The sequence below is a fragment of the Podarcis cretensis genome, assembly GCF_951804945.1.
Source record: "Podarcis cretensis genome assembly, chromosome: 4".
Lineage (NCBI taxonomy): Eukaryota > Metazoa > Chordata > Lepidosauria > Squamata > Lacertidae > Podarcis > Podarcis cretensis.
Genome location: NC_137173.1, coordinates 12,457,296 through 12,484,036, shown reverse-complemented (window position 1 = coordinate 12,484,036; position 26,741 = coordinate 12,457,296). Strand labels below are relative to the sequence as shown.

The 26,741-nt window shown below is 46.3% G+C and overlaps 1 protein-coding gene across 1 annotated transcript; it reads left to right on the top strand.

The window, feature by feature from the left end:
* The first annotated feature begins 13,778 nt into the window (after window positions 1-13,778).
* Window positions 13,779-17,035, top strand: FAM181B (family with sequence similarity 181 member B). The gene has a single exon (XM_079974587.1). The coding sequence runs from the start codon at window positions 14,410-14,412 to the stop codon at window positions 15,577-15,579; it is 1,170 nt and encodes a 389-aa protein (XP_079830713.1). The 5' UTR covers window positions 13,779-14,409; the 3' UTR covers window positions 15,580-17,035.
* Window positions 17,036-26,741: the final 9,706 nt, after the last annotated feature.

The following is a 26,741-nucleotide window of genomic DNA, read 5'->3' as shown; positions in this document are numbered from 1 at the left end:
ATATTGATGTCCCCTTAATTATCAGGAGTGATTGAAATAAAAATAACATCTTTGGTAGCACCTCCAAATCCCTTTTTATACCACTCCACACAGTTATATAATTTTTTTGAAACAAATCTATATTTCTGGGGGTTAACCAAATTCCTAAATATCTCACTTTGTTCACCACCTCTATTCCAGTTTGTTGTTGCATTACCTCTATTGGTTCTTGTTTCATATTTTTCGCAATAATTTTTGTCTTCTTTTTATTTAAATAAAACCCTGCAACTTGACCGAATTGATCTATTCCTTCTAGTACTATTTCAACACTTCCCAGTGGTTCCTCCACTGTTATTACCAGATCATCTGCAAACGCTTTAACTTTATATTCATTTTTACCCACAGTCACCCCTTTTATTTCTTCATTTTTCCTTATTGACTTTAACAAAACTTCCAGAACCAAGATGAATAATAGTGGCGATAACGGGCATCCCTGTCTTGTACCTTGTTTATTTTTATATCTTCTGTCATAATATTGTTTACTATCAACTTTGCTTTCTGCTCTGTATATATTGCTTTTATTCCGTTAAAAAATTCCTTACCCACTTCCATATGTTCTAAATTCTTTAACATAAAATCCCATGATATATTACCAAAGGCCTTTTCAGCATCCACAAAAATCATCATAGCTTGTTTCTCATTCCTGGCATTCAGATATTCTAAAATATTAATTATATTTCTTATATTATCTTTCATCTGTCTGCCAGGAAGGAAACCTGTCTGATCCTTGTGTATAATTTCTCGTAGAACCTTTTTAATTCTATTTGCTAAAATACTTGCAAAAATTTTGTAGTCAGTGTTTAACAATGAAATAGGCCTGTAATTTTTAAGTTGCATTAAATCTGAGTCTTGTTTTGGAATGAATGTAATATACACCTCTTTCCATGTTTCTGGGATTTCTCTATTTCTCATAATGTTATTCATGACTTCTTTCATAGGTACAATTAGGATGCCTTTCATTTCTTTATAGTAACTAGCTGTAAATCTATCTGGACCTGGAGCTTTCCCTTTTTTCATCTCTTTTATTGCCTCTTTTATTTCTTCCGTTTCAATCGGGGCCTTCAAATTATCTTTTTTTTCCGTTGGGATCTTCTGCACCTCTTTATCCTTTAAAAATCTTTCTATTTTTCTCATGTTGTTCTTGCCTTTACTTCTATATGTTGGAATCTTAAGCCTTGTCAGAGGAATTTGCCACTCTCCAGGCACCTGGCTTGAGTTCCTTGTTGACCTCCCTGTCTGCGGCTCCCGGCAGGATGCAGGTGAGGTCTCTATCGGCGATCCTCCTCAAACGTGAGAAGAACACACCACTCTGCCCTCCTCCCTGCCTTCCCCAGGAAGGGGAAAGAGACAGACAGAAATGTATTTACATGCCTTTATTTCTGTCTATGCAGCAGTACAGAGAAACACGTCTGCACTCTCCAAACACCAACAGCAGAGAGAGAGACTCCACCCCTGTACTTCCAGTACAGGTCAGATGACACTCTGAGCTAACATCCGGTGCTCAGTACAGTGAATAGACTGTCCCTTTTTTCCCACGGTACAGTCCCAAACATCAACATCCTGTTTGGCTTTCCAGCCAGCTGCAGCTCGCTGCTGCATTGCTCCTTTTTCGTAACACTATATAGGTGTCTGTAAAAGTCCAGGAATCCTTTTCTAATCTCTTTCGGATTATCTATCTCGGTACCTTCAATGATGATCTTATTCACTGTGTTTTGTTCCTTTCTTTTCTTTATCTGCCATGCCAGCCATTTTCCTGATTTATTCACGAACTCGAAATTTCTCTGTCTCAACCTTTTTATATTTCCTTCTACTTCTTTGTTTATTATCATTGCAAATTGTGTTTGTAGAGTCTTTATGTTCTGTTTTATCTTCTCATTATTAGGTTTCTTTATCAATTTTTGTTCATTCTCTGTTATTTGTCTCAAAATTTCCTTCTTTACTTTCTCTCTATTTTTGTTTTTCAAGGCATTTTGCTGGATAAAGAAACCTCTCATCACGGCCTTGCTGGCATCCCATACCGTGTTCATTTTTGTCTCCTTATTGCAGTTATTTACAAAATAGTCCATCAAACACCTTCGTGCACTATCCAAAACTTTTTGATCATCTAAAAGGTGGTCCATCTAAAGGTTTTTTCCTCATAACCTTTTAATTCAAATTTTATTGCACTATGATCCAAAATCACTCTTGGTTGAATTTCAATGTCTGTGATTCTTGGAGTTAATTCGTTCGAGACCCATACTTGATCTATTCTCGACATGGATTGATTTGACTTAGAGTAAAATGTAAATTGTTTCTCCAGGGGATGTCTAAGTCTCCAGATGTCAATCAAGTTACAGTTCTTTATCACTGAAAAAAAAGTCTTAGGTAGTTTTCCATCTTTGCTCATCCCTGTTGTTCTTAATCTATCCATTTCCGTTGACACCACTCCATTTAGGTCTCTCATTATTATGATCTTCTGGTCCATGTATTTGAATAATTTTTCTTCTAGACTTTTATGGAAGTCTGTTTTGTTACCATTAGGTGCGTAGATCCCGACAATTACTATTTTTTCTCCTTGCCATTTGAGGACTGCAATAATTCTGCCTTCTTCATCCTTAAAATTTTGCTGAGTTTCAATTTTTTTATTGATATACAATACTACCCCTCTCTTTTTAGTCCTATCCGATGATATAAATTCATTTCCTAGTCTTTTGTTAATCAAAACTTTTTTATGTCTTCTTGCCACATGAGTTTCTTGAAAACAAATAATGTCCAAATTCTTCTTTTTTAAATATTGTTCAATCTTATTCCGTTTTTTTATCATTAATCCCATTAATATTCCATGTCTATAATTTCAACGCCATCTTTGCCATATTGGAAATTTTATTAGAAATTTTATAATCTGTCTACTTCTTCTTCTTCTTCCTCTTCTTCTTCTAACTTTTTCCTTTCTTCTTCTTCTATCTGTTTCAAGCCTACTCCTCCTGCAGCCTCCATTCCTGGTTCTGCACCTCTTGTCTCGTCATCTTCACTTCGTAGCTCTTTATATTTTCTCAAAAATTTGCTTATTTCCTCCGGACTTGTAAGTCTGTGTCTTTTGCTTTTGTAGAAGAAAGAAATTCCCATCTGAATTCTATGTTGTTTTTCTTGAGGATTTGTATCGTTGCTTTGTATGGGTCTCTTCGTTTTAACAGCCTAATTGGGATATCTTTAAAAATAATAATGTAATTTCCATCTATGTTCAATCTCTTTTCTCTATTTTTTTGAAGTATCAAGTTTCTCATCTCTTTGTCTTTAAATGTAATCAGACAATCTCCTGGGGACTTCTTTGCCTTCACTGATTTTGTCTTGATTCGAAATGCATTTTGTATTGTCCTTGCAACCTCCTCTGCAGCTCCATCCATTGTGCAATCTCCTTTATTAATTTCTCTTTAATATTCTCTCCTTGTACCTCTGGGACAAGCCTAAATCTCAGATTCACTTCACGCTGTCTCAGTTCATTCATGGCAATTGCGTCCCAGATCTCCTCCTGTGCCTTATTAATTTCCAACATTCCTGTTCTTATTTTCTCCTCTTCTTTTTTTCACCTCCCTCATCTCCAATTTATTCCTTTTCATTCCCTCCTCCAAAGTTTGAGTCCTTTAATTGTCCTTTCAGTTCACTAACTGTTTAAAAAGGCAAAAGGGAATGAAAAAATAATCCCGAGCTCAATTATATTAAAAGTCCAAATGTTGAATATTTTCCAATTGCCTAAATGTCCCAATATACTTGTAAAAATCCACTTAGCAAATCATGCATTTAATTTGTAGAAAAAAGAATAACAACAACAACAACAACAAAAATAAAAAATAAAAAAACAGAAATAAGAGGGGGGAAATAGAGTAAAAAATGAAAAATAAAAATGAGAACAGGATCCCCCTAAAAACACAAAGAGGGAGCTAAAAATGATCCAAAATTATAAAAGTTTAAATCTCAGTTTAAATCAAATCCGAATAGGAATCTAGTCCCTATATATTTCAAGTGGCTCTGTCAAAATGTAACCAGACAGACCATTCAGAGGAGGGGATTAGCAAAAAACCTTCATGCAGACTCAGCAATCCTTAGAAAGTTGGAAATTAAACTTAGAAGGACTTAAACAAAAGAAAAATAAGAAGGTGCCAAAAGGGAAGTGCTTTGCTCAATGTAATCCAGTCAATCCATCAATCTATCTTTTTATCTCTTTTCTACTTTCTTCCTTCTGTTGCTAGATCGCGCTAAACTTCAGCAAAATGGAGATACAAAAGCACTATTTTGTTGCGCAGTTCTTTTTAAACTGAAAGTATCGGGAAGCCTCTATTAATTTTCCTTCTGTCAAACCAATCGTTACAGAAAGACCCCTCCACAGTCGTACATAAACAAGTTTCTGCTTCCTCTACCCGCTTTTGCAACTATTTGCAACACTGTATATAACTTTTTTACAAACTTTCTCAGAGGAAGAAGTTCAAACCGCTTGCTGTTTCACCAACCTCTCGTTTCCGACTCCGCTCTCAGTCGTGCGTTGCTATTCAATCTCAGATGAAGCTGACCTCCATTTTTCAATCTTTCTTTTTACTCCGAAACCTTCCTTTTTGTAAAAATCCAATTATAAATCCAAATTGGTTCGAATTTCTTGTTAATTGAGAATCGCCCACTCGCCTTGCAAGCCTGGGGCTGCGCTTTTGGGGGGAAGACAATGGATTCCTGGTGCCTGCTTCTCCGCCCGCCGTTCTCTTCGCTCCTTTTTACAGAGTTACCTGACGGCCAGGCGATCCGCTGTTGGCTCCGCTGGGATCCTGACCCTCTGGTCTCCCTCCAGAGGGGTTTTGGGGGGCTACCGCGCCCTGTAGCACCCGCGATTTCCCCCGAAAGCCTGGATTTTCCCTCTCCGAGAAAATCCCGCTTGCGTCGGGTCCGTGGCTGCGACCGGAAGTCATCCGATTTTGCATTACTTTCTATGGGAAAGTGTACCTTAGTTTTGGAACGGACTTCTGGAACAGATTACGTTTGAGAACCAAGGTACCACTGTACTTTGATTCAGAGGACGAGAATTTGCTGCTCCACCATGAGGCAGCAAAACGTCTTGGGACAGTCTGGTGGTTCGGCCATTCTGGAATATCCATGAACTGTTGGGGTTTCTTAAAATGAATAAATAACCTAATTTAATATTAGACTGCCTCCTGCCTTTAAAAATATATATGATTTTTTGGGAGTCCCTGACATATTGTCTGCTTCAGAATAGAGCAAGGACCCGGTATTGCTAACATTCCTAGAGTGAACCCAACTTCTGTAGACAGTGGCTGGAGAACCTCTGCAGACTAGTGAAGAGCACAACATGAGCAGCCGCAAGCTCCCATTTTCCTACACCAGCCAGTGTGGTGTAGTGGTTAAGAGCGGTAGTCTCGTAATCTGGGGAACCGGGTTCGCGTCTCCGCTCCTCCACATGCAGCTGCTGGGTGACCTTGGGCTAGGCACACTTCTCTGAACTCTCTCAGCCCCACTCACCTCACAGAGTGTTTGTTGTGCGGGAGGAAGGGAAAGGAGATTGTTAGCCGCTTTGAGACTCCTTAAAGGGAGTGAAAGGCAGGATATCAAATCCAAACTCCTCCTCCTCCTCCTCTTCTTCTTCTTCTTCTTCTTCTTCTTCTTCTTCCTGCACTTGCTTCCTATTTTATTGTGAGAAGGGGATGTTGCAGATATTGCCCCCTCCTCCACCACCTTGGAAGAACTTTCAGGCAGGGGGAGGAGGAACATGTGACTATCACATCTCATGTGATCCATCACCCCCTGTTTGGAAAGTGGAAGCCATATGCATTATATAGGATACCCTTCACTGTATTATTTCCTGTTTGCATTGCAGTTCTTTGGGAGCAAAATGGGTCAGGAAAGGAGGGAGGGAACATTCTGATGCAAATAAAGCCCGACTGGGACAGTAGTTGGGGGTCGGGGGAGAGAAGAGTGAAAATGATAGCCGTGATCTAATTATCTGCAGACCCAAATAGCCAAATTCACTGAAAGAGGCCCATAATAAAGGCTGCCCTCCAACCACAAAACACAGACTTGAAAACAAAAAAGGAACATAGCAACAGTATAAGACGTACACACACACACACACACACACACACACACCTCTAACTCACAAATTCTTCCCATGCACAAAGGGCCATTTTATGAGCATTTTTCTTGCTCTCAGTTCGAGGGAAAAAAGAAAGGAGGGGATAAAAGATTAGAGTTCTCTGTTTCAGTCTCACTAACGGTTTTCCACCAAAAGGGCGATCTCTAGCTTTTCTGATCTACAAGACTTCTGCAGTCCATAGGCCAGCTCTTGCAGAAAATGGCTGAAGAAAAAAAAACTGTCTGAAAACTCATCCAGAGTTTCTTTATCGCAAATCACACGCGGCTCGACAGTTTCACTGATGGGGAGCTTGGGATGAGCAAATCTGTCAATTCCAGTTCCTCGTTTTTCCATTCTTTCCATTCATTCCATTCAGTTTTCTCTATTTCCACAACAGTTTGTTATACGTAATGGATTATATTCCACCCACCACAATTTGCACTGTGTTTCCTTTGTATTGAATAACATATTTTGTATCGTGTAGAATGACATAGGTAAAGGTAAAAAGGTAAAGGTACCCCTGCCCGTACGGGCCAGTCTTGACAGGCTCTGGGGTTGTGCGCCCATCTCACTTAAGAGGCCGAGGGCCAGCGCTGTCCGGAGACACTTCCGGGTCACGTGGCCAGCGTGACATCGCTGCTCTGGCCAGAGCCAGAGCCAGAGCCAGAGCCGCACACGGAAACGCCGTTTACCTTCCCGCTGGTAAGCGGTCCCTATTTATCTACTTGCACCCGGAGGTGCTTTCGAACTGCTAGGTTGGCAGGCGCTGGGACCGAGCAGTGGGAGCGCACCCCGCCGCAGGGATTCGAACCGCTGACCTTTCGATCGGCAAGCCCTAGGCGCTGAGGCTTTAACCCACAGCGCCACCTGCAGAATGACATAGCAATAACTTAATTCATTCTGTAAAATTCCACTGCAGTGGGCAGTGAGATAAACAATGTAGGTTTTTGAAAGTAGCACTGCAGCAGAACAGAAACAGCTCTGCATGCGATGAATACAGGTTAGAATGGAAATCAATGCCTTCTTACATCTCTTAACACCTTTTACTCCTCACACCACTCTCAGACCCATCCATGCTCCTTTCAGAGTTGGAGAAATTGCAACTTGCAAGGTACATATATACCTATGTGGTGGTCATGGCCTGCTGTATCACAGTTTTAGAGCATGGTATTTGCAGAAATGGCAAGCATCAAACTGTATATACTGTTCCAGCATTCTCTTTCAATAATTCTGGAAGAACAAAATAACAATGCAATATCTAAGGAACTTTAAGCTTTTGTGCTGACAGCTGCTTGCTGGGTAATAACTAAAGACTGGAAAACTGCAGGACTTTTGACATTGATCTTTTGGGTTTGGCAAACTGTGGCAAACAGCCATGGCAGACAAATGGTCTTACCAACTTAAATTCATTAAAGGCAAAGCTAAAATATTTTATTTTTATGGAGTGTAGAGTTTATTTCGTATATAGAGTGGCTGGGGAGCCCCAGCCAGTTGGGCAGGGTATAAATAAAATAAAAAGTATTATATAAATCAAGGACATATGCAGCAACTTTTATCAAAGCATTTCATCAGATGATGGGAAAGAGACTAAGTACAAAATGTAGTATTGGAATGAAGTGTGCATATAGTTATTATTAATTATTTCAGAAAGTCTCCAAGTTGCCCATGGATCTTATGTGCACAGTTACCTATATGTAAAGGGACAGGAGTGGTGGAACTTAAATGCACCACCTTCTGCTAGTAATTACACACTGCAACTTTTTATTTAGCTTTTTTTTTGCTGTGGTTTTGCCTACATAATTGGACCTGAGATTGATATTACTAGATAGACGGTGGTTGTATTCGGTGTTTGGACTCTTGGAGTCCCTTCCAATTCAACACTTCTGTGATTCTATAGCTCTGTTAACGTGCACCACACTTTACAGAGCTCAGAATTAGGGTTGGGGGAATGATGTTTTGCCCAACTCGGAAGACTATTACTTTCCCTCCCCGTTTTTTTCATATCATCCTGCATATCTGGATTGGAGGTTCTGAAGCAGAGGTTGGATGGTCATCTGTCAGGGATTCTTTAGCTGCAATTCCTGCATTGTAGAGGGTTGCACTAGTTGACCCTTGGTCATTCAGTCCAACTTTAAATCCGACAACAGTACCGGCCTCGGTCCAGTATACCCACCCCCATCATTCTACCCGGACACTGAGGTTCAGGGCTGAGGGCCTTCTGGTGGTTCCCTCCCTGCGAGAAGCCAGGTTACAGGGAACCAGGGCCTTCTTGGTAGTGGCGCCCGCCCTGTGGAACGCCCTCCCACCAGATGTCAAAGAGAACAACTACCAGACTTTTAGAAGACACCCGAAGGCAGCCCTGTTGAGGGAAGCTTTTAAAATTTGATGCATTACTGTATTTTAATACAGTGGTACCTCAGGTTAAGAACTTAATTTGTTCTGGAGGTCCGTTCTTAACCTGAAGCACTACTTTAGCTAATGGGGCTTCCCGCTGCCGCCGCGCGATTTCTGTTCTCATCCTGAAGCAAAGTTCTTAACACGAGGTACTATTTCTGGGTTAGCGGAGTCTGTAACCTGAAGCGCCTGTAACCCAAGGCACCACTGTATTTTCTTGGAAGCTGCCCAGAGTGGCTGGGGAAGTCCAGCCAGATGGGCGGGCTATAAATAAATTATTATTATTATTATTATTATTATTATTATTATTATTATTAAAAATGCTGCTTCTTTGACTGTCATTCTCCTCCAACTGGAGATTTGAACACTGGATTTTCTCACTCCCCGTCCAATGGCCTTTAACTGATGCACCGCACTGCCCATTTGCCTGGTCTGCAATGTGAGACACCACACCACGGACTCTCCAAAGCTCCAGATTTTGCCAGCTTCTTCGAAGGGGCCTCCCGAGAGCTGGGTTGCGAGCATGGCAAGTTCTTGCAAAGTCCAGACTTCCTGTCCGGTTTTTGCAAAGCCCGCACAGACCCTCCCTCCCCTTTTAGGTCACCGAGCGCAAAGCACAGTTTATTTCCTTTTAATTTAACAGCTCTCGCAGCTTTTCCAGTTAAATCGACTGTTCATTATTGAGAGCCCCTCCCTCCTCCCCTCGGAGGGTTTCTGGAGGCCTGTGTGGTGCAGTTTAATGAAGCTTTGGCACAAAGCTCTCTTTCAGGGAAGGCGAAGAATAGACCGGCCTATTTAGGTCCTGCGAGGCTGTATGTCAAAGCCTCCCCATAATACTTGTCAGGGAAGGGCAGAAATTCCCACTGCTGGAAGAATGCGCCAGGAGTCGACTTGCCGGATTGATGAGCAGATTAAGACGCAAGCAGGAAATGAGAATGTGTGTTTGGAACACCTGTTTGGCCCCTCTCATTTTCCCATCGCTGGGGGGGGGGGGAGAGAAAATCCACATCACTTTCATCAAAAAGCCAAAACTCTAATCTATTTGCCTTTTCCTTGCTACATGGCAAGGTCCCTTTCCTTCCACCCTGATAACCGCAGCAAAGCGGAAAGCCAGGGTGGTTCACCGATAGCAAAAAAAGATATGGATGATCCAGTCCACGGCGAAGCACTTTTCAGAGGGAAAGTTTTTATATATATATATATATATATATATATTAATTCTTTTTTTAAAAAAAGATTAATAATTCAGATTATTAATATGCAATCGTATAAATAATATGTGACACATCATGGGAAAGGATTTGAAATTATTGGCATATTATTAAATGATAATGGCGCTGTGGGTTAAAGCCTCAGCGCCTAGGGCTTGCCGATCGAAAGGTCGGCGGTTCGAATCCCTGCGGCGGGGTGCGCTCCCGCTGCTCGGTCCCAGCGCCTGCCAACCTAGCAGTTTGAAAGCACCTCCGGGTGCAAGTAGATAAATAGGGACCGCTTACCAGCGGGAAGGTAAACGGCGTTTCCGTGTGCGGCTCTGGCTTGCCAGAGCAGCGATGTCACGCTGGCCACGTGACCCGGAAGTGTCTCCGGACAGCGCTGGCCCCTGGGCTCTTAAGTGAGATGGGCGCACAACCCCAGAGTCTGTCAAGACTGGCCCGTACGGGCAGGGGTACCTTTACCTTTACCTTTATCGTTGAAATATGAAGCGGTATTTCTGTGATGGTTTGAACAAACCGTTTTTAAAACTGTGTTTCGATCATTGCAACCCACCCTGGGACCTTAGGATGAAGGGTGGGTAATTAGTAACAACAACAACAAGAACAACCTAATTACTGCATTTATTTAGGTTGTTGTAGTAGTGCTGGTCGTATAGTTAAAGCTATGGTTTTCCTAGTAGTGATGTATAGAAGTGAGAGCTGGACCATAAAGAAGACTGATCACCTAAGAATTGATGCTTTTGAATTATGGTGCTGGAGGAGACTCTTGAGAGTCCCATGGACTGCAAGAAGATCAAACCAACCCATTCTGAAGGAAATCAGCCCTGAGTGCTCACTGGAAGGACAGATCCTGAAGCTGAGGCTCCAATACTTTGGCCACCTCCTGAGAAGAGAAGACTCCCTGGAAAAGACCCTGATGTTGGGAAAGATGGAGGGCAGAAGGAGAAGGGGACGACAGAGGACGAGATGGTTGGACAGTGTTCTCGAAGCTACTAACATGAGTTTGACCAAACTGCGGGAGGCAGTGGAAGACAGGAGTGCCTGGCGTGCTCTGGTCCATGGGGTCACAAAGAGTCAGACACGACTAAATGACTAAACAACAACAACAACAAGTAGTGCTAGTGTTGCAAAGTTTATATAGACCACCTTTCTGAACCATGCTCTCCTGGGAGTTTGCGGCCCAAAAAATCCTACAAAGAAAAATTTATTTACAGACCCCTTTTCCTGTACGTACTGCAAAGCAATGGTGTACAATCTAGCACAGGCTTGTGGGTTTTCAGACTTGGGGGCCGAAGGGAGCACTTTGATCCTCTCTGTCTGGCCCTCGGGTGTCTCCCCAGGCCACCGCAACCCTCACCTGCCCTGCCCCTCACACTCTTTGGGTGCTTCTTCTGCCTGGCTGGAAAGCGCCCTTGAAATCTGATAATGCCTTTTGCTTTCCAGGATGGCGGATGGAGGGGTTTACGTGTGCAAACCTCTGACTTCTGTGTGGCTGGAACGTAGCCTATTGTTCAAGGTCAGATTCAGTGCTCCGCCCACATGCCTCTGGCCCCACCCACCGCCCAGGTTATGGCTACCGGAAGTGTGCCTTGAAAGGGAACGCAGGCTGGAAAAGTCAAGTAGGAAAATACATGATGGAAGCTTCCAAAATTATATATGGTGTAGAGAAAGTGGATAAAATTCCGGACCACCCAATAAAGCTGAATGTTAGATGATTCAGGATTAAAGAAGTACTACTTCACCCAGTGCCTAGTTGTGGGTTAAACCACAGAGTCTAGGACTTGCTGATCAGAAGAAGGTCGGCGGTTCGAATCCCCGCGACGGGGTGAGCTCCCGTTGCTCGGTCCCTGCTCCTGCCCGCCTAGCAGTTCGAAAGCACGTCAAAGTGCAAGTAGATAAATAGGTAACGCTCCAGCAGGAAGGTAAACGGCGTTTCCGTGCGCTGCTCTGGTTCGCCAGAAGCGGCTTAGTCCTGCTGGCCACATGACCCAGAAGCTGTATGCCAGCTCCCTTGGCCAATAAAGCGAGATGAGCGCCGCAACCCCAGAGTCGGCCACGACTGGACCTAATGGTCAGGGGCCCTTTACCTTTACCTAGTTGAATTATGGGATTCGTTCCCACCCATGGTTGTAGCCAAGTAAATAAATAACATACTTCATTAACTGACCAATCATGTTGCAGATAGCTTGGTTCTGCTCCCCTAAGATAAACCTTGGCTATGCCCGTGCTCCCACCAGTGAGGGATTTAGGGTGGTGGGGGTGCCCCCCCTTTGAGGTTGCTGAGACATTGAGAAGATCCTTAATTAAGAAGCTCCTTTTGGGATCCATTAGCAATGGCTACTAATTTGGATGGCTCTAAAGACAGATTCATAGAATTATGAAGGCACTGTTTTGGGGGGACAGGGGAAGGCAGGCGTGAAGGATTTCCCAGTCCTGAATGGGGTAACTGTGCCCCCTGAAGGACCAGGTGCTCAGCCTGGGAGTCATTTTGGACTCACAGCTGTCTTCGGAGGCACAGGTTAATTCTGTGTCCAGGGCAGCTGTCTACCAGCTCCATCTGGTACGCAGGCAGAGACCCTACCTGCCTGTGGACTGTCTCACCAGAGTGGTGCATACTCTAGTTATCTCCCGCTTGGACTACTGCAATGCGCTCTACGTGGGGCTACCTTTGAAGGTGACTCAGAAACTACAACTCATCCAGAATACGGCAGCTAGGCTGGTGACTGGAAGCAGCCGCCATGACCGTATCACACCGGTCCTGAAAGACCTACCTTGGCTCCCAGTATGCTTCTGAGCACAATTCGAAGTGTTGGTGCTGACCTTTAAAGCCCTAAACGGCCTCAGCCCTGTATACCTCAAGGAGCGTCTCCACCCCCATCGTTCATCCCGGACACTGAGGTCCAGCGCCGAGGGCCTTCTGGCTGTTCCCTCATTGCGAGGTTACAGGGAACCAGGCAGAGGGCCTTCTCGGTGGTGGCGCCCACCCTGTGGAATGCCCTTCCATTAGATGTCAAGGAAATAAACAACTATCTGACTTTTAGAAGACATCTGAAGGCAGCCCTGTTTATGGAAGGTTTTAATGTTTGATGTTTTACCATGTTTAAACTGTTGGTAGTCACCCAGAATGGCTGGGGAAACCCAGCCAGATAGGTGTGGTATAAATAATAATAATAATAATAATAATAATAATAAGAAGAAGAAGTACAACCCCCTGTAATGCAGGGATATTTTGCCCAATGTCACAACCCCGAACTCTACCAACTGAGCCATCCCAGGTCCAAGGATGGCAATCAATGGCTACTAGCCATGAAGACCACCATCTCTGAATCACAGTTGCTGGGAATCACAAGCGGGGAGAAAGCTTTTGAACTCAGGTCCTGCTAGTTCTGCTTCGCATTGGGGTTTATTTGGCTGCACCGGGTGAGAGCAGGATGCTAAGACCAAACTTCCGGGATCAGGTCAATGGCCCATGTGGTCCAGTTCTGGGCACCACAGTTCAAGAAGGACACTGACAAACTGGAACGTGTCCAGAGGAGGGCAACCAAAATGGTCAAAGGCCTGGAAACGATGCCTTATGAGAAACGGCTAAGGGAGCTGGGCATGTTTAGCCTGGAGAAGAGGAGGTTAAGGGGTGATATGATAGCCATGTTCAAATATATAAAAGGATGTCACATAGAGGAGGGAGAAAGGTTGTTTTCTGCTGCTCCAGAGAAGCGGACACGGAGCAATGGTTCCAAACTACAAGAAAGAAGATTCCAGCTAAACATTAGGAAGAACTTCCTGACAGTAAGAGCTGCTCGACAGGGGAATTTGCTGCCAAGGAGTGTGGTGGAGTCTCCTTCTTTGGAGGTCTTTAAGCAGAGGCTTGACAACCATATGTCAGGAGTGCTCTGATGGTGAAATTATTGCTCTGATGGTGTTTCCTGCTTGGCAGGGGGTTGGACTCGATGGCCCTTGTGGTCTCTTCCAACTCTATGATTCTATGATCCTAGTCTGGCATCCTGTTCTCACAGAGGTCAACAGGATAGATGCAGCCAGTGGCAAACCAGCGAGCAGCATTTCCTCTCCCGTCCTGCGGTTTCCAACAGTTGGAATTCTGCTGAACTTAGACGTGCTACCAGCCTGCTTCAGCAGCCGGGCTCTTCTTGCGAAAGGAGTGCTTATTTATTTCAAAGGCAGGCCCAAGAAAGGGTTAACCCCCCACCATCTGAAAAGGGTGGTGGTCCCTCCTCCCCACGACGCACCAGCAGCCTCTTCCTCCTCCTCCTCCTCTGGGAGCCAAATGTAAAAGCGCGATGGGGCGGGGAGGAGGGAGGATGCCGTCGGAGAGCCGTCGGAGCGAGGCCAAGAGCTGATGTCCAGCCTCTTCCCAGTTTGCATCGGTGACCCAGGCAACGAGATTGAGCCAAGGAGGCTGCTTTGCGCGCGGCTGCGGCTGGACAAAAAGGCTCGGGAGAGGACAGAGAGGGAGAGAGAAAATGCCACCGCGCTGCGCCGGCTGCTGGCCTCGACGGCCGTTTCCTCCTCCCGGATACCGAAAGTAGCCACGAGGGGTGTTTGCCGGACAAGCAGCGTTTGCTTTTTATCTCCTGCATTTTTATTTTTATTTTTGGGAAGAAAAAGCTTCTTTAAGGAGCAAAGCACTCGACGGCGATGGCGGTGCAAGCGGCGGCGGTTCACCCGCACCACCATTTCATCCCGTTTTGCTTCCCCGGCGCCGCGGGGCTGGGGGATTTCGTCGACCTGGAAAAGAGCTACGAGGACGGGGGGACCCTCTTGCTAGGAGGCGGAGGAGCCGGAGTAGCAGGAGGGGGAGACCCCGGGGATTTCAAAGAAGCCACCCGGGACCTCCTGAGCTTCATCGACTCGGCTTGCAGCAACATCAAACTAGCCTTGGACAAGCCGGTGAAATCCAAGCGCAAAGTCAACCACCGGAAATATTTGCAGAAGCAGATCAAGCGCTGCACCGGCATGATTGGGGGAGCCCAGACGGCTGCTGCAACGCCCGGGAGCCAGGAGGCGCCTAATAATAATAACAACAACAGTAATAATAGTAATAATATGAGCTCCCAGCAGCAGCCACATCCTGCTAACAAGAGGACTCCGGCTGGGTCGGCGCATGGCGCGGCGTCGGCGTCCGCCTCGCCCCCCGGCGGCGCCGCGGCGCACTGCAAAGCGCCCCAGAAGCGCGAAGCCAGCGCGCTGCAGAGCAAAAGCCTGGCGGCGCTCTTCGGCTCCGTGCGCCCGTCGGGCTTCGATCGCGCCCTTGGGGCCGCTTCGATCGCGCCGTCGGGAGAGAAAGAAGGCGGCCCGGGTCCCTCTGCCTCCATCGGCGGGAAGAAAGTGCCTCTCCGCAACCGCAACCTGCCCCTTTCCTTCTTCACTGAGCCGGCCGCGGCGAGCTCCGTCCCGAAAGACGCCGCGGGCCCCGTCCCGTCGGAGGAGCTCTTCGACCTGCTGGCCGTCCCCGACTACGGCGCCCTGCTCCCTCCCGCCGAGCCGGAGCAGCCGGTCTTCCCCAGCAGCCGCCTGCAGCCGCCGGATCTGGGCTTGGAGGCGCCTCTCTACGAGCCCCTGCACCCGCTGCCCCACTTGCTCTTCTCCGACGCCCCCCTGCGGCCCCTCGCCGCCCTCTACGCCGCCCCTTCGGACCCGGCAGCGGCGCCCGAGAGCAGCAGCGGCGCCGCGGCGGGGGCGCACGTCCCGGCCGCGGCCTTTGCGCCCTTCTTCCCCGAGTGCGCGCTCCCGCCTGCGCCGCCGGCCATGCCCTACGATTACGCCCCGGGGTATAGTAGGGGGGTTCCTGCTTATTCCAGCCTTTAGAGGGAGGGAGGTTGAGCTCTGAAAGAGAAGGGGGTTGGAGGGTTGTGGGGATTGGCAGATCCCCCAAATTTCGGAGGCACTGGCGCTTTTTTATTTTGGAGTTTAATGGATCCCATAGAAAATGCCTCGAATAAAGGGCGTCTGTTAAGGGCAGAAATGGCTCTGGAGAAGTTCCAGTTCCTGCTTAATAGCCCCTGGGCAGATCTACACCTTAGCAGTAAAGGACATCAGGAGAGCTCTGTAGCAGGATCAGGCCAGGGGCCCCCCACCCAGTCCAACATTTTGTGGATGCCACCCAGATACCAGGGGGGAACTCAGTGCAGTGATCCCCATCCAGCAACTGGCATTTGGGAGGCATGCTGCCAACCCTGTGCATGCCTACTTGGAAGTAAGCCAAGGGTTCAGTGAGGCTTACTCCCAGGTAAGTGTGCATAGGATTGTAGTCTTTTATCGTTATCCCCTCTTCCCTTGGGCATATGCAGGACTTACAGTGCAACCCTAGCTGTGTCTACTCAGAAGTAAGCGCTGTTTAATTCAGTGGGTCCGCTCAGATTGTGACGTTCATTAGAAAGCAGCTCAGGGGGACCACAGAATGCCAGATATCTTTAACCCTTCCTTTCCCTCCCACGATTCTGATGAAAACCATCGCTACCAGCGATTCTTTCATTGTGATTCCTGCATTGCAAGGCGTTGGTCTAGATGCCCCTTGGGGGTCCCTTCCAACGCTACCATGATACAATTCCAATCTATGAGACTTGGAATGAGGGAGGAAAAATCCCCCCTAAGGCTAATTGGGGTGGGTGGGATTTTTTTATCAGAATAACAGCCAGGGTGGGAAGGGTTAAACTCCCCCCCACTGCCGCCCTGCATGTTGTGGTCCCAATAAACCCCCCCCCCAATGCCCCTATGATTAAATAAAACAAATCCCTGACATGCCTTTTAGCCATGTTAAGTTTGGCTCTCATTAAATTGGCATAGCAACCAATGTCTTTGTCCAAGGAGCCCCTGTGAGAGCGGAAGTCTGGCGAGGGATCCTAGCAAGGATTTGAAACTAAAGTTCCCGGATCCTTTGGGCGGGACGCCGTTAGGGTTGACATATGTCTGGAACTCCCCGGACATAGTCGGAATACGGCAGTCAGTAATGGTGTCTGGGCGGAAAAGTTCAACAGCTTTGCCAAAAAAAAGTTCGAAACCTTTTGTGTCCGGATTTTCACCCTAGAAACCATGGAAGTTCAGTTGAGCACAAAAGCCTGTCTTGCCATACTTCTAACCGGCCTCTATATAGTTGTTGAGGATCACAAATTGAGGGAGAGTGCTATTCTGCAGACACATGGTTGGCCAACTCTTAGAGCAGGTCGCTGGACTAGATGGCAGGGCCTTGGGCTGATCCAACAGGGCTGTCCTGCTCATACGGTGGTTATGTTTTGACACAAGCACCATCTGGTTCATGGGTTGTTGCCAGCAATGAATAACGTTAGAGGTTGTTGGGTGCGTTAACATACATATCTTGCTTGTTGCCGTATGGGATCAGTTCTTAACTATCTCCTGATTGTCTTTGGTTGCCCTACACATAAAAAGGGTTTTGGGTTTTTTGGTGAGATTCTGAAATGAAAATGCCAATTGTTCTTGTTTCCCCTGTTTATTATGCCTCTTGGTTTTCGCTCGTGTGAAATCCTGATTCCCAGCGTCTTGCGTGTTTTAAAAGCTCCCTGCTAGCAGAAAGGAAGGTCTGCTGGCCAAAGGCCAAAACAGAAACCTGCAACTCACTTGAAAACCCACCCAAGAGTTTAAGGCTGTGGTTCTCTGCTTGGTTACCTGGGAGTAAGTCTTGATGAACTTCTGCATAAACCTATGTAGGATTGGGGTGGCAGAACACCTGCTTTGCATGCAGAACGACCCAGGTTCAGTCCGCAACATCTCCAGGTTGCACAGACCCCTGTTTCAAACGCTGGAGAGCTGCTGTCAGTCAGTGTAGACAATATTGACCTAGATGGACCAATGGTCTGACTCTGTATAAAGCAGCCTCTGGTGTCCAGCACATCTGATTTATAACATTCTTAGGCTCCCGGTGCTATTCAGGAATATGCAGAATACCTCCCCTCCTGAGCTGACTTGATTTCTACTTACTTACTCTGAATATTTGGAGCGAGGGTGGTGGGGGAGAAACCCAGGTTGCTTCACACAGGTACACCTAACACATGGGTCTGCGTGAGAAAAGTGTGCATCCGTGTCGCATGTGGAAATGGTGCGCCACTTTTGCTGCATATTTGCAGTGTACAGTGGTGCCCCGCAAGACGAATGCCTCGCAAGACGGAAAACTCGCTAGACAAAAGAGTTTTCCGTTTTGGAGGTGCTTCGCAAAACGAATTTCCTATGGGCTTGCTTCGCAAGACGAAAATGTCTTGCGAGTTCCTGCGGGTTCCCCCCCCTTTTTCTAAGCCGCTTATCCGCTAAGCCGCTAAACCGCTAATAGCGCTAAGCCGCTAAGCCGTCAATGGGCTTGCTTCGCAAGACGAAAAAACCGCTAGACGAAGAGACTCGCGGAACGGATTCTTTTCATCTTGTGAGGCACCACTGTAGTTTGGAAGCCACTGTAGGGCCTGGCTGGCACTTCCACGTGGCACACATGTTTGTAGTGCCTTCGCTGGATGGGTGCTATAAATTGTAAGGGGAGATGCAGGTCTGTGGACGTGTGGAGGACGCTTTGCCGGAAGCTTTGACCAGCTGCAGATCCCTGGCGCATGGCCCTGTGTGTTTACAAATGCACGTCTCTCCACACTCAACTAGTTCATTGGGAGACAACATGGCGTACTCACGGAGAAACCCATTTGCTGTGTGAAGGAGGGCTATAAAACGCCATTTGTTTGGTCGCCTGCGGTCAGTTAAGGATTTCCTCCAGGCAACCAGGTTACGAAAGCTGCTTCTTTCCTGTTTTCGGTCGCGACTAACGTAGGTACGAGTGATCGGATGGGAAAGTAAGCATTTGGGATGGAAGCCTTTGTCTGTAACGTGGGAGACCTGTTTCTGAATCTCCTGACTTATTTGATTTTCCTTTCAAACAGGGGTGGGTAACCTGTGTGCCTCTACATGTTACTGAACTACAAGTCCCTTGACTCTTGGCTGTTCTGGCAGGGGCTGATGGGAACTGTAGTTCAGCAATGCATGGGGAGGTACTGTTACCCATCCCTGGTGTAACCTAACTGCACCTGGATTTTCTTTTCCATGGGGGCCAACACTAACTGGGTTTGTGTGAGTTGATTTTAGAGGAATGATGCAGGGGAAAGAATGATAAACTCTTCCCACAAAACTGAAAACCCTCTCGTCTCTATATTTGACATCTTAGATTCAGGCTACACATGACCTAGAATAAAGCTGTAGAATTATGGACTTGACCAATTCAGAGTGCAGGGGTGCAAGTGTGTGAAGTATTACAGTGGTAGCTCTGGTTAGGAACTCTTCTGGTGACGAACACTTCAGGTCACGAGCTCCGCTAATCCGGAAGTAGCTGCTCCTGGTTGCGAACTTTGCCCCAGGATGCGAATGGAAATCGTGCACCAGAGGCGCGCGCACATAAGCGAAAGCCCCATTAGCGAAAGCATGCCTCAAGATAAGAATAGTTTCAGCTTAAGAACAGACCTCCAGAACAAATTAAGTTCAGAGGTACCACTGTATGTACTTTTGAAAGTTTCCCATGCGAAACAAAACCACAACAAGCCCTCTCTGCATAGAGCAAACCAATACCTAAGAGCGAGGTTTAGATTATTCCTTACCCTGATGTTCTGGTTTGGGTGCTGTTCTCCCTTCCCCCACAAAGGTGCCCACCTCTCCCCCCCCGGGGGCCAGCTGAAGTGGTACATTCCAGGATTTTACTACCTTATTCTGTCCTTAAAGTGTAGATTGGCTGTTATTGCTGTCATAAGGAGTGTATACACCAGGCCGTTTTTCATGCAGGTGGAATGCGCACGATTAGCTTTTCTCCTATAGCCTGTAAGAAAACGGTTCACATCTGAAGCAGCCATAATTCAGGTCTTCATTTTGAGTCAGAGATGACTGCCAGCTCCAGTTCCCTTGAACTATTCAGGTTGCTAGTGACACAGCAAGCCCTCTGCCCACACCAGGTCCTTTTAGGGACATCAGTCTGCTAGGAACGCATGGCATTGTGCTCCATTGAAATGCATGGGACAGAAGTCCTTTTACAAAATGTGTTTCAGTGAGTACTTCCCTGTTGGATTGTGCCCAGTGTGGTTTACCTGGTGCCACGAGAATTGGCAAACGGAACTGGCCTTCACTGAAAAGACGACCAATATGCCCAGTGTCTGTTATTTTTTCTGGCACAACGCTTCCCCCGCAAAAGAGAAATAAATGTACTCTTGTCGCATTGAGAGAATTGAGAATTATCTGGTCAGGGAGGATGCCCAAGGAACAGAATTAATTGCCAACCGATGGATTGGCACATGAAATAGTGTTCATATGGGTCTGAGGTGCTCTTAGTAGTGGCATGATGAATGGAATATGCTGGTGAAAGGATGGAGTCCATCAGCCATTCCGTAAGCCGATCTTGTGGTATTCCGCTCTGCCTTCCCATGGTGGCCAGCAACTTTTTAAAAGAGAAATTTGCAAAGTCAAGGAGCAAATACGCTTTCAGGGCCCACCCTGCACCTGGGAGTGTGTGATGAGTTGGCAAAAGTGCCATCGAAGGAGAATTGGGCGTTGGTCAAAAGGGCGGGACATGTGGCAAGCGGGCATTAAAGAGGACCTTGGGATATGTCGCACTTTGTGGATGACCCCTCCCTTGAAGTATCAGGCGTTGAGCGCTTCTGATGGGGCACTTAAGAGAACTCAGGAAACACATCTAACTAGGCGTGCACTCCGAGTCCTATGCAACAGTGACTTTCCTGGAGAGACAGAGAGAGGTGTCCTTGCATTAAAAGATGCCTCCGGAAGATCAGCAGGGAACCAGGAATGTCCATGTTGCCATGGTGGGATGGTGCAATTCTCCTCTGCATCTCTTGTTAGATGCATCTACAGTGGTACCTTGGTTCTCAAACTTAATCCAGTCTGGAAGTCCATTCTAAAACCAAAGCGTTCCAAAAACAAGACGCGCTTTCCCATAGAAAGTAATGCAGAACGGATTAATCCGTTCCAGACTTTCAAAAACAACCCCTAAAACAGCAGTTTAACATGAATTTTACTATCTAACAAGACCACTGATCCACAAAATGAAAGCAATAATCAATGTGCTGCGTTATAAAATAAATAAGACAGTATTGTGGATGATAAAAATCAAAATTAATTTTTTTTCTTACCTGCACTGATGATAGTCATTGTTTGGATGGGGGGCTTTTATCCATTTCCACAGTCACACAATCAATCAATCAATCAATCAATCAGTAGCTGAACTGGGTTCCACACAGTCACAGAAACAAATTAATTGGAAAAGCCTCAAAAACAAAAATGCAAAATAAATAGCAAAAACAAAAGCGCCAAACTTAATCCGTTCCGGTAGTCTGTTTGAAAACCAAGGCGCGGCTTCTGATTGGTGCAAGTGCCCCGGAAACAATAGCCGACAGCCGGATTGGACGTTTGGCTTCTGAAAAATGTTCGAAAACTGGAACACTTCTGGGTTTTCGGTGTTTGAGAACCAAGGTACCAATGTACATGGCATCTCCAATGGGGTAAATGTTGCTTATACTGGTTGGGGGGGAAAATACAACCATATCCAAGAGTGGCTAAATTATGACACCGACTTTACACCTCCTTAATCCTGATGACATTTCTGTGCATTTTGAAACATATTTAATTCATTTGGGCATTATTTTTTACTGAATGTGAGAAGTCCCTGGTTATATTTTTCCTTAGGGCGCAGTGTTTGTTCTAACTCCTAGTCCAGTGATCAATTGCTAGATGTGTCTGACGTTAGCCTGTTATGACGGGGGCTGTTCTTTCGACGGCAGCCATGACTAATTGTACGTGACTTTCTGACTTTGCAAGTAACTCTCTTTTCATCCCTGAATTTCGCCGGACCTTTCAATGTGAATCTTTTCTTCTAATTTAAAGAAACAACATCTACTCACACCTATTGCTACTAAAACGTGGGCCATGAACCTCAGGCAGGGTTGCTCCTGAGTAGACCCTTTAGCGCACACTGCCCTAAACACGCTTCCTAGGGAGTGATATCTGCAGGGCTTAAGTACGACCTACTCCTGAGCATACCTGTTTAGGCTCGCCCTGTTAACAACGTATCGGAAGATACTGCAATCAGTAATGTCTTGCTCTGCGCAGCAAGACAAAAGCAAGCTTGGACCATCTATGTCAATGGCAACACGCATGGAAGTCGTCAGACTGCTTTCACGGACTTTCCAAGGCAGTAAAAGCAAATGTCGTTGTGTTCTCTTGCGTGCAGAATATAATTTGACGATTAAGTTATGTTCATCAAAGTTATGTTCATTAAAGTCTATGAGATGTCATAAAACTTACATGGCGCACAGTGCTTGAGAGATGGACGGCTGTATTGAGCAATATGGTTTGAATTCTTCCTCAGGGGTATTTTTGTTTGGATACAGAATAAGAGGAAAAACCCTCCTTATTCCCTCTTTCCATACAGTCCATAGTTTTATAAATCTCTTCTATGGTTTGTTTTTTATTTGTTGATCTTTCTCTTCCACCTAGACTAAGAAGGCCCAAATCATTCTAGGTTTCACAGCCTAGTTGTTGCCACTGAAAAAATTCTGCTCTTGAGTGTGACAGAACCCAGGAGCAAATTCTTAGTCCATATTAAATAATTTATTATTTATACCCCGCCTATCTGGCTGGGTTTCCCCAGCCACTCTGGGCAGCTTCCAACAGAATATTAAAAGAATATTAAACATTAAAAGCTTCCCTAAACAGGGCTGCCTTCAGATGTCTTCTAATGTAATGTAATTATTTATATACCACCCTATACGCAGAGGTCTCAGAACAAAATCAAAATATAAAACCACAAAATATGTAATCAATATATAATATTTACTCAGTTCCTCCAGGGTTCTAGATTGGGTAGAATGGAACTTGTGGATCTGTAGATGATGTTGAACACCCCATCATCTCAGATAATTGATCATGCTGGCTGAGGTTGATGAGAGTTGGGAATTCAACATCTGGGCAGCCATAGGTTTTCCATCCCTGTTCTAGATGCTTTGGTGAAGATAAACCAATATTTGATCATTTCCAGATTCAGCAGTGCCATTTAGTGGGGCTGAAAGGCTCTTTGATATTGAGGGTTTTATAGAGGAGGAATGACCTCTGGGAGAAGTGCAGAGAGAAGAAACGGCATGTTGCGTCAGCACAACCGGACATCTTCATCTGCCCCCAGCTGCAACAAAACATGTCCCTCTACAGCCACAGCAAGCGCCGTGATCTTCTAACAGCTGGACTTTGCCCCCAAAGGCACACTCCTCCGTTGTCTCCTGAGACAGGCGGATGCCAACACATTTTATGTGTCTGCCCAAATTCAGCAACAATGATCTGAGACCAAACAAAATGACAGAGATCTCTGGATCGCCCATCTGAATTATCCTCTCGTTTGGTTAAAATGTGACCGTGTGTAGTAAAGGTAAAGTAAAGGGACATGTGACCATGTGTAGTAAGGTAAAGGTAAAGGGACCCCTGACCATTAGGTCTAGTCTGGGGTTGTGGCGCTCATCTCGCTTTATTGGCCGAGGGAGCCGGCGTACAGCTTCCGGGTCATGTGGCCAGCATGACTAAGCTGCTTCTGGCGAACCAGAGCAGCGCACAGAAACGCTGTTTACCTTCCCGCCGGAGTGGTACCTATTTATCTACTTGTACTTTGACATGCTTTCAAACTGCTAGGTTTGCAGGACCAGGGACAGAGCAATGGGAGCTCACCCCGTCGCGGGTATTCGAACTGCCGACCTTCTGATCAGCAAGCCCTAGGCTCAGTGGTTTAGACAACAGTGCCACCTGTGTCCCTGTAGCCAACAGTAGCTCTCCACAAATCCACAATCCTCTTTTCAAGCCATCCGAGTTGGTGGCTATCACTGCCTCTTGTTGTGCTGGCAAATTGCATAGTTCACACACTTTGAAGCAGCAAGGCAGCTTTTTAAAATTTATTTTAAAGACACATGAAATGACACTGGGTTTATCACCTAGTTTGGTCCCCAGAATAGAGGAGCAGCAATGCCTCTGAATACATGCTCAGCTCAGGGCTTTGTTTTCTGTACCAAACCCTTTTGCATGAAAACGGACGGCTGTTTTTCCATCCCAAAGCTTTCCATATTCCTGAAATCCAATTTTGGGAAGTGGCAGCTATGGAGGGGGTTTTCATTGTTGCTTTACAGTTTGAAGACAGAACCTAGTCCTTCCAGCTTCTCAGAATATCCTCCTGTTCAGGCTTTGCCATGAAACGATTGGCTGTTTTTCAGTACAATGGAAGGGAGCCATACGCCCCCCAGCCGTATGAACCTACCCATACCCTGCCCTTGTCTTCTGAGGCCCTTCTCTATGTCCCCCACCCTAGGGAAGTTCAGAGGGTGGCAACATGGACCTGGCGGGGCAGGAGTCCATAGATGGGCTTCAGGGGGTCTGTAAACCAGGCACAAAATGATTCACCTTGCCCCCTTCAATTTCCTTCCTGTTCCTTTGAAAATGATCTTTGGGGGGGAGGGGAGAAGTTGGATGTTTGAAGGTTCAGGACAGATAAAAAGAAAGAAAAAAGAAAGCACTTCATACACTACAGAATTAAACCATGGAACTTGTTCCCACAGGAGACAGTGATAGTCACAAACTCAAGTAGCTTTGATAGGGGAGGAGACAAATTCATGGAAGGGAGGGAGATCAGGGACTACTAACCATGATGGCCATGCTCTGCATCTAAACCACAGAGCCTCTTGGGCTTGCTGATCAGAAAGCTGCTGGTTCGAATCCCTGCAATGGGGTGAGCTCCCATTGCTCTGTCCCAGCTCCTGCTAACCTAGCAGTTCAAAAGCACACCAGCGCACGTAGATAAATAGGCACTGCTCTGGCGGGAAGGTAAATGGGGTTTCCGTGTGCTCTGGTTTCTGTCACGGTGTCCCATTGCACCAGAAGCGGTTTAGTCCTGCTGGCCACATTACCCGGAAAGCTGTCTGTGGACAAACTCTGGCTCCCTCGGCCTGAAAGGTATATGAGCGCCACAACCCCATAGTCACATCTGACTGGACTTAACCATCCAAGGGTCCTTTACCTACCCTTACCCTTGAGTGAAATAAACAGGATTTTTTCTGACTGATCTTGCTTTCAGTAACTTAGTTCAGCATTCATGAGCACTAGATACATTGGTTTCTAAATGAAACATGGGATTTTAAGGAGTCTGGTGGATCCCCTGACATATACTCTTTTAATGTTTAATAGGTTACTGTATTTTGGTGTTCTGTTGGAAGCCGCGCAGAGTGGCCGGGGAAACCCAGCCAGATGGGCAGGGTATAAATAATAAATTATTATTATTATTAACCAAAATTGTGCACCATCTGTATAGGAGTAATCGTGACCATGCATTAGTAAAAGGTAAAGGTACCCCTGCCCGTACAGGCCAGTCTTGACAGACTCTGGGGTTGTGCGCCCATCTCACTTAAGAGGCCAGGGGCCAGCGCTGTCCGGAAACACTTCCGGGTCACGTGGCCAGCGTGACATCGCTGCTCTGGCCAGAGCCAGAGCCGCACACGGAAACGCCGTTTACCTTCCCGCTGGTTAGCGGTCCCTATTTATCTACTTGCACCCGGAGGTGCTTTCGAACTGCTAGGTTGGCAGGCGCTGGGACCGAGCAGCGGGAGCGCACCCCGCCGCAGGGATTCGAACCGCCGACCTTTCGATCGGCAAGTCCTAGGCGCTGAGGCTTTAACCCACAGCGCCACCTGCGTCCCCCAGCCATGCATTAAATGTTACTAATTAAACTAATCTAATACTCCCCTGACTACATGAAAATGAAAAGTTTGAGAGTTACATCAAAAGTATTAAAATTTTGTGGAGGCAGAATTGGATGGATGGTATTCTCTTCTGTTTGCTCCAGCTAGGGCAACAAATCAATAATGAGCGCCGCAACCCCATAATCGCCTTTGACTGGACGTAACCGTCCAGGGGTCCTTGACCTTTTTACCTGTCTCTGCTTACATGGTTGGAGGCAGCAATTATCCGAGTACCAGTTGCTGGGAAAGGGGAGAGGGAACCTGTGCTCAAATCTTGATTGGAGGCTTCCTGTTGGGGCAATTTGGCTCGACACTGTGAGAGCAGGATGCTGGACCAGATGGGCCACTGGCCTGATCCAGCACGCTCTTCTTATGTGCTTATGAGAAGGGTGGTGGTGTGGGCAGGAGAGTTCGGAAGGCTGGCGAAACCAGAGCAGCGCACGGAAACGCTGTTTACCTTCCTGCAGAGTGGTACCTATTTATCTACTTGCACTTTGACTTGCTTTCGAACTGCTAGATGGGCAGGAGCAGGGACCAAACAACGGGAACTCACCCCGTCACGGGGATTCGAACCGCCGACCTTCTGATTGGCAAGCCCTAGGCTCTGTGGTTTAGACCACAGCACCACCCATGTCCCAGTAAAAGGTTCTTAGGAGGTAAGTAAGAGGTTGGCTCTATACTGCCCTCCTCCCTGTTGCCATCCCATTTAACATCCTCGTCCCCTGTGTGTTTTCTCGTAATCTCTCCAGTGGGTGAGCCAAAGCAGGCCATTAATTAGCCATTTTATCAAGATTCCCTTTCCCGGACGGAAAGGTCAGTGGTCTTATGAAGTGCTTGCGAAAACAAAAGCCAGAGAACAGCAACAAAGCGTGGGATTAAGACAAGCCCTTGAATGGGTCGCCTTCCAAGGACAGCATGAAAGGGAACATCCTGAGCTTGGAAAGATGATCGGTCCTTACAAATGAAAATGAAAATAAATAAAATGGGGATCTAGGGCCATGCGGTTCACTTAAAACCAGTGGCACAAGCTGTTTCCCCTCCTTCTTTAGACGTTATTTTTGTAGGATCGAAAGAGTGACTCAGATTTGCCTTCCTGGATCAGAGTGAGGCTTGTTTGTGTCATTTCACGCGATGCAAGGGAAGGGTACATCAAGTATAAAATCAATTCCAGGTTAAAAAAAATTCCCATTAAAACAACACAAAATCAATCAGTATAGTAAGTCA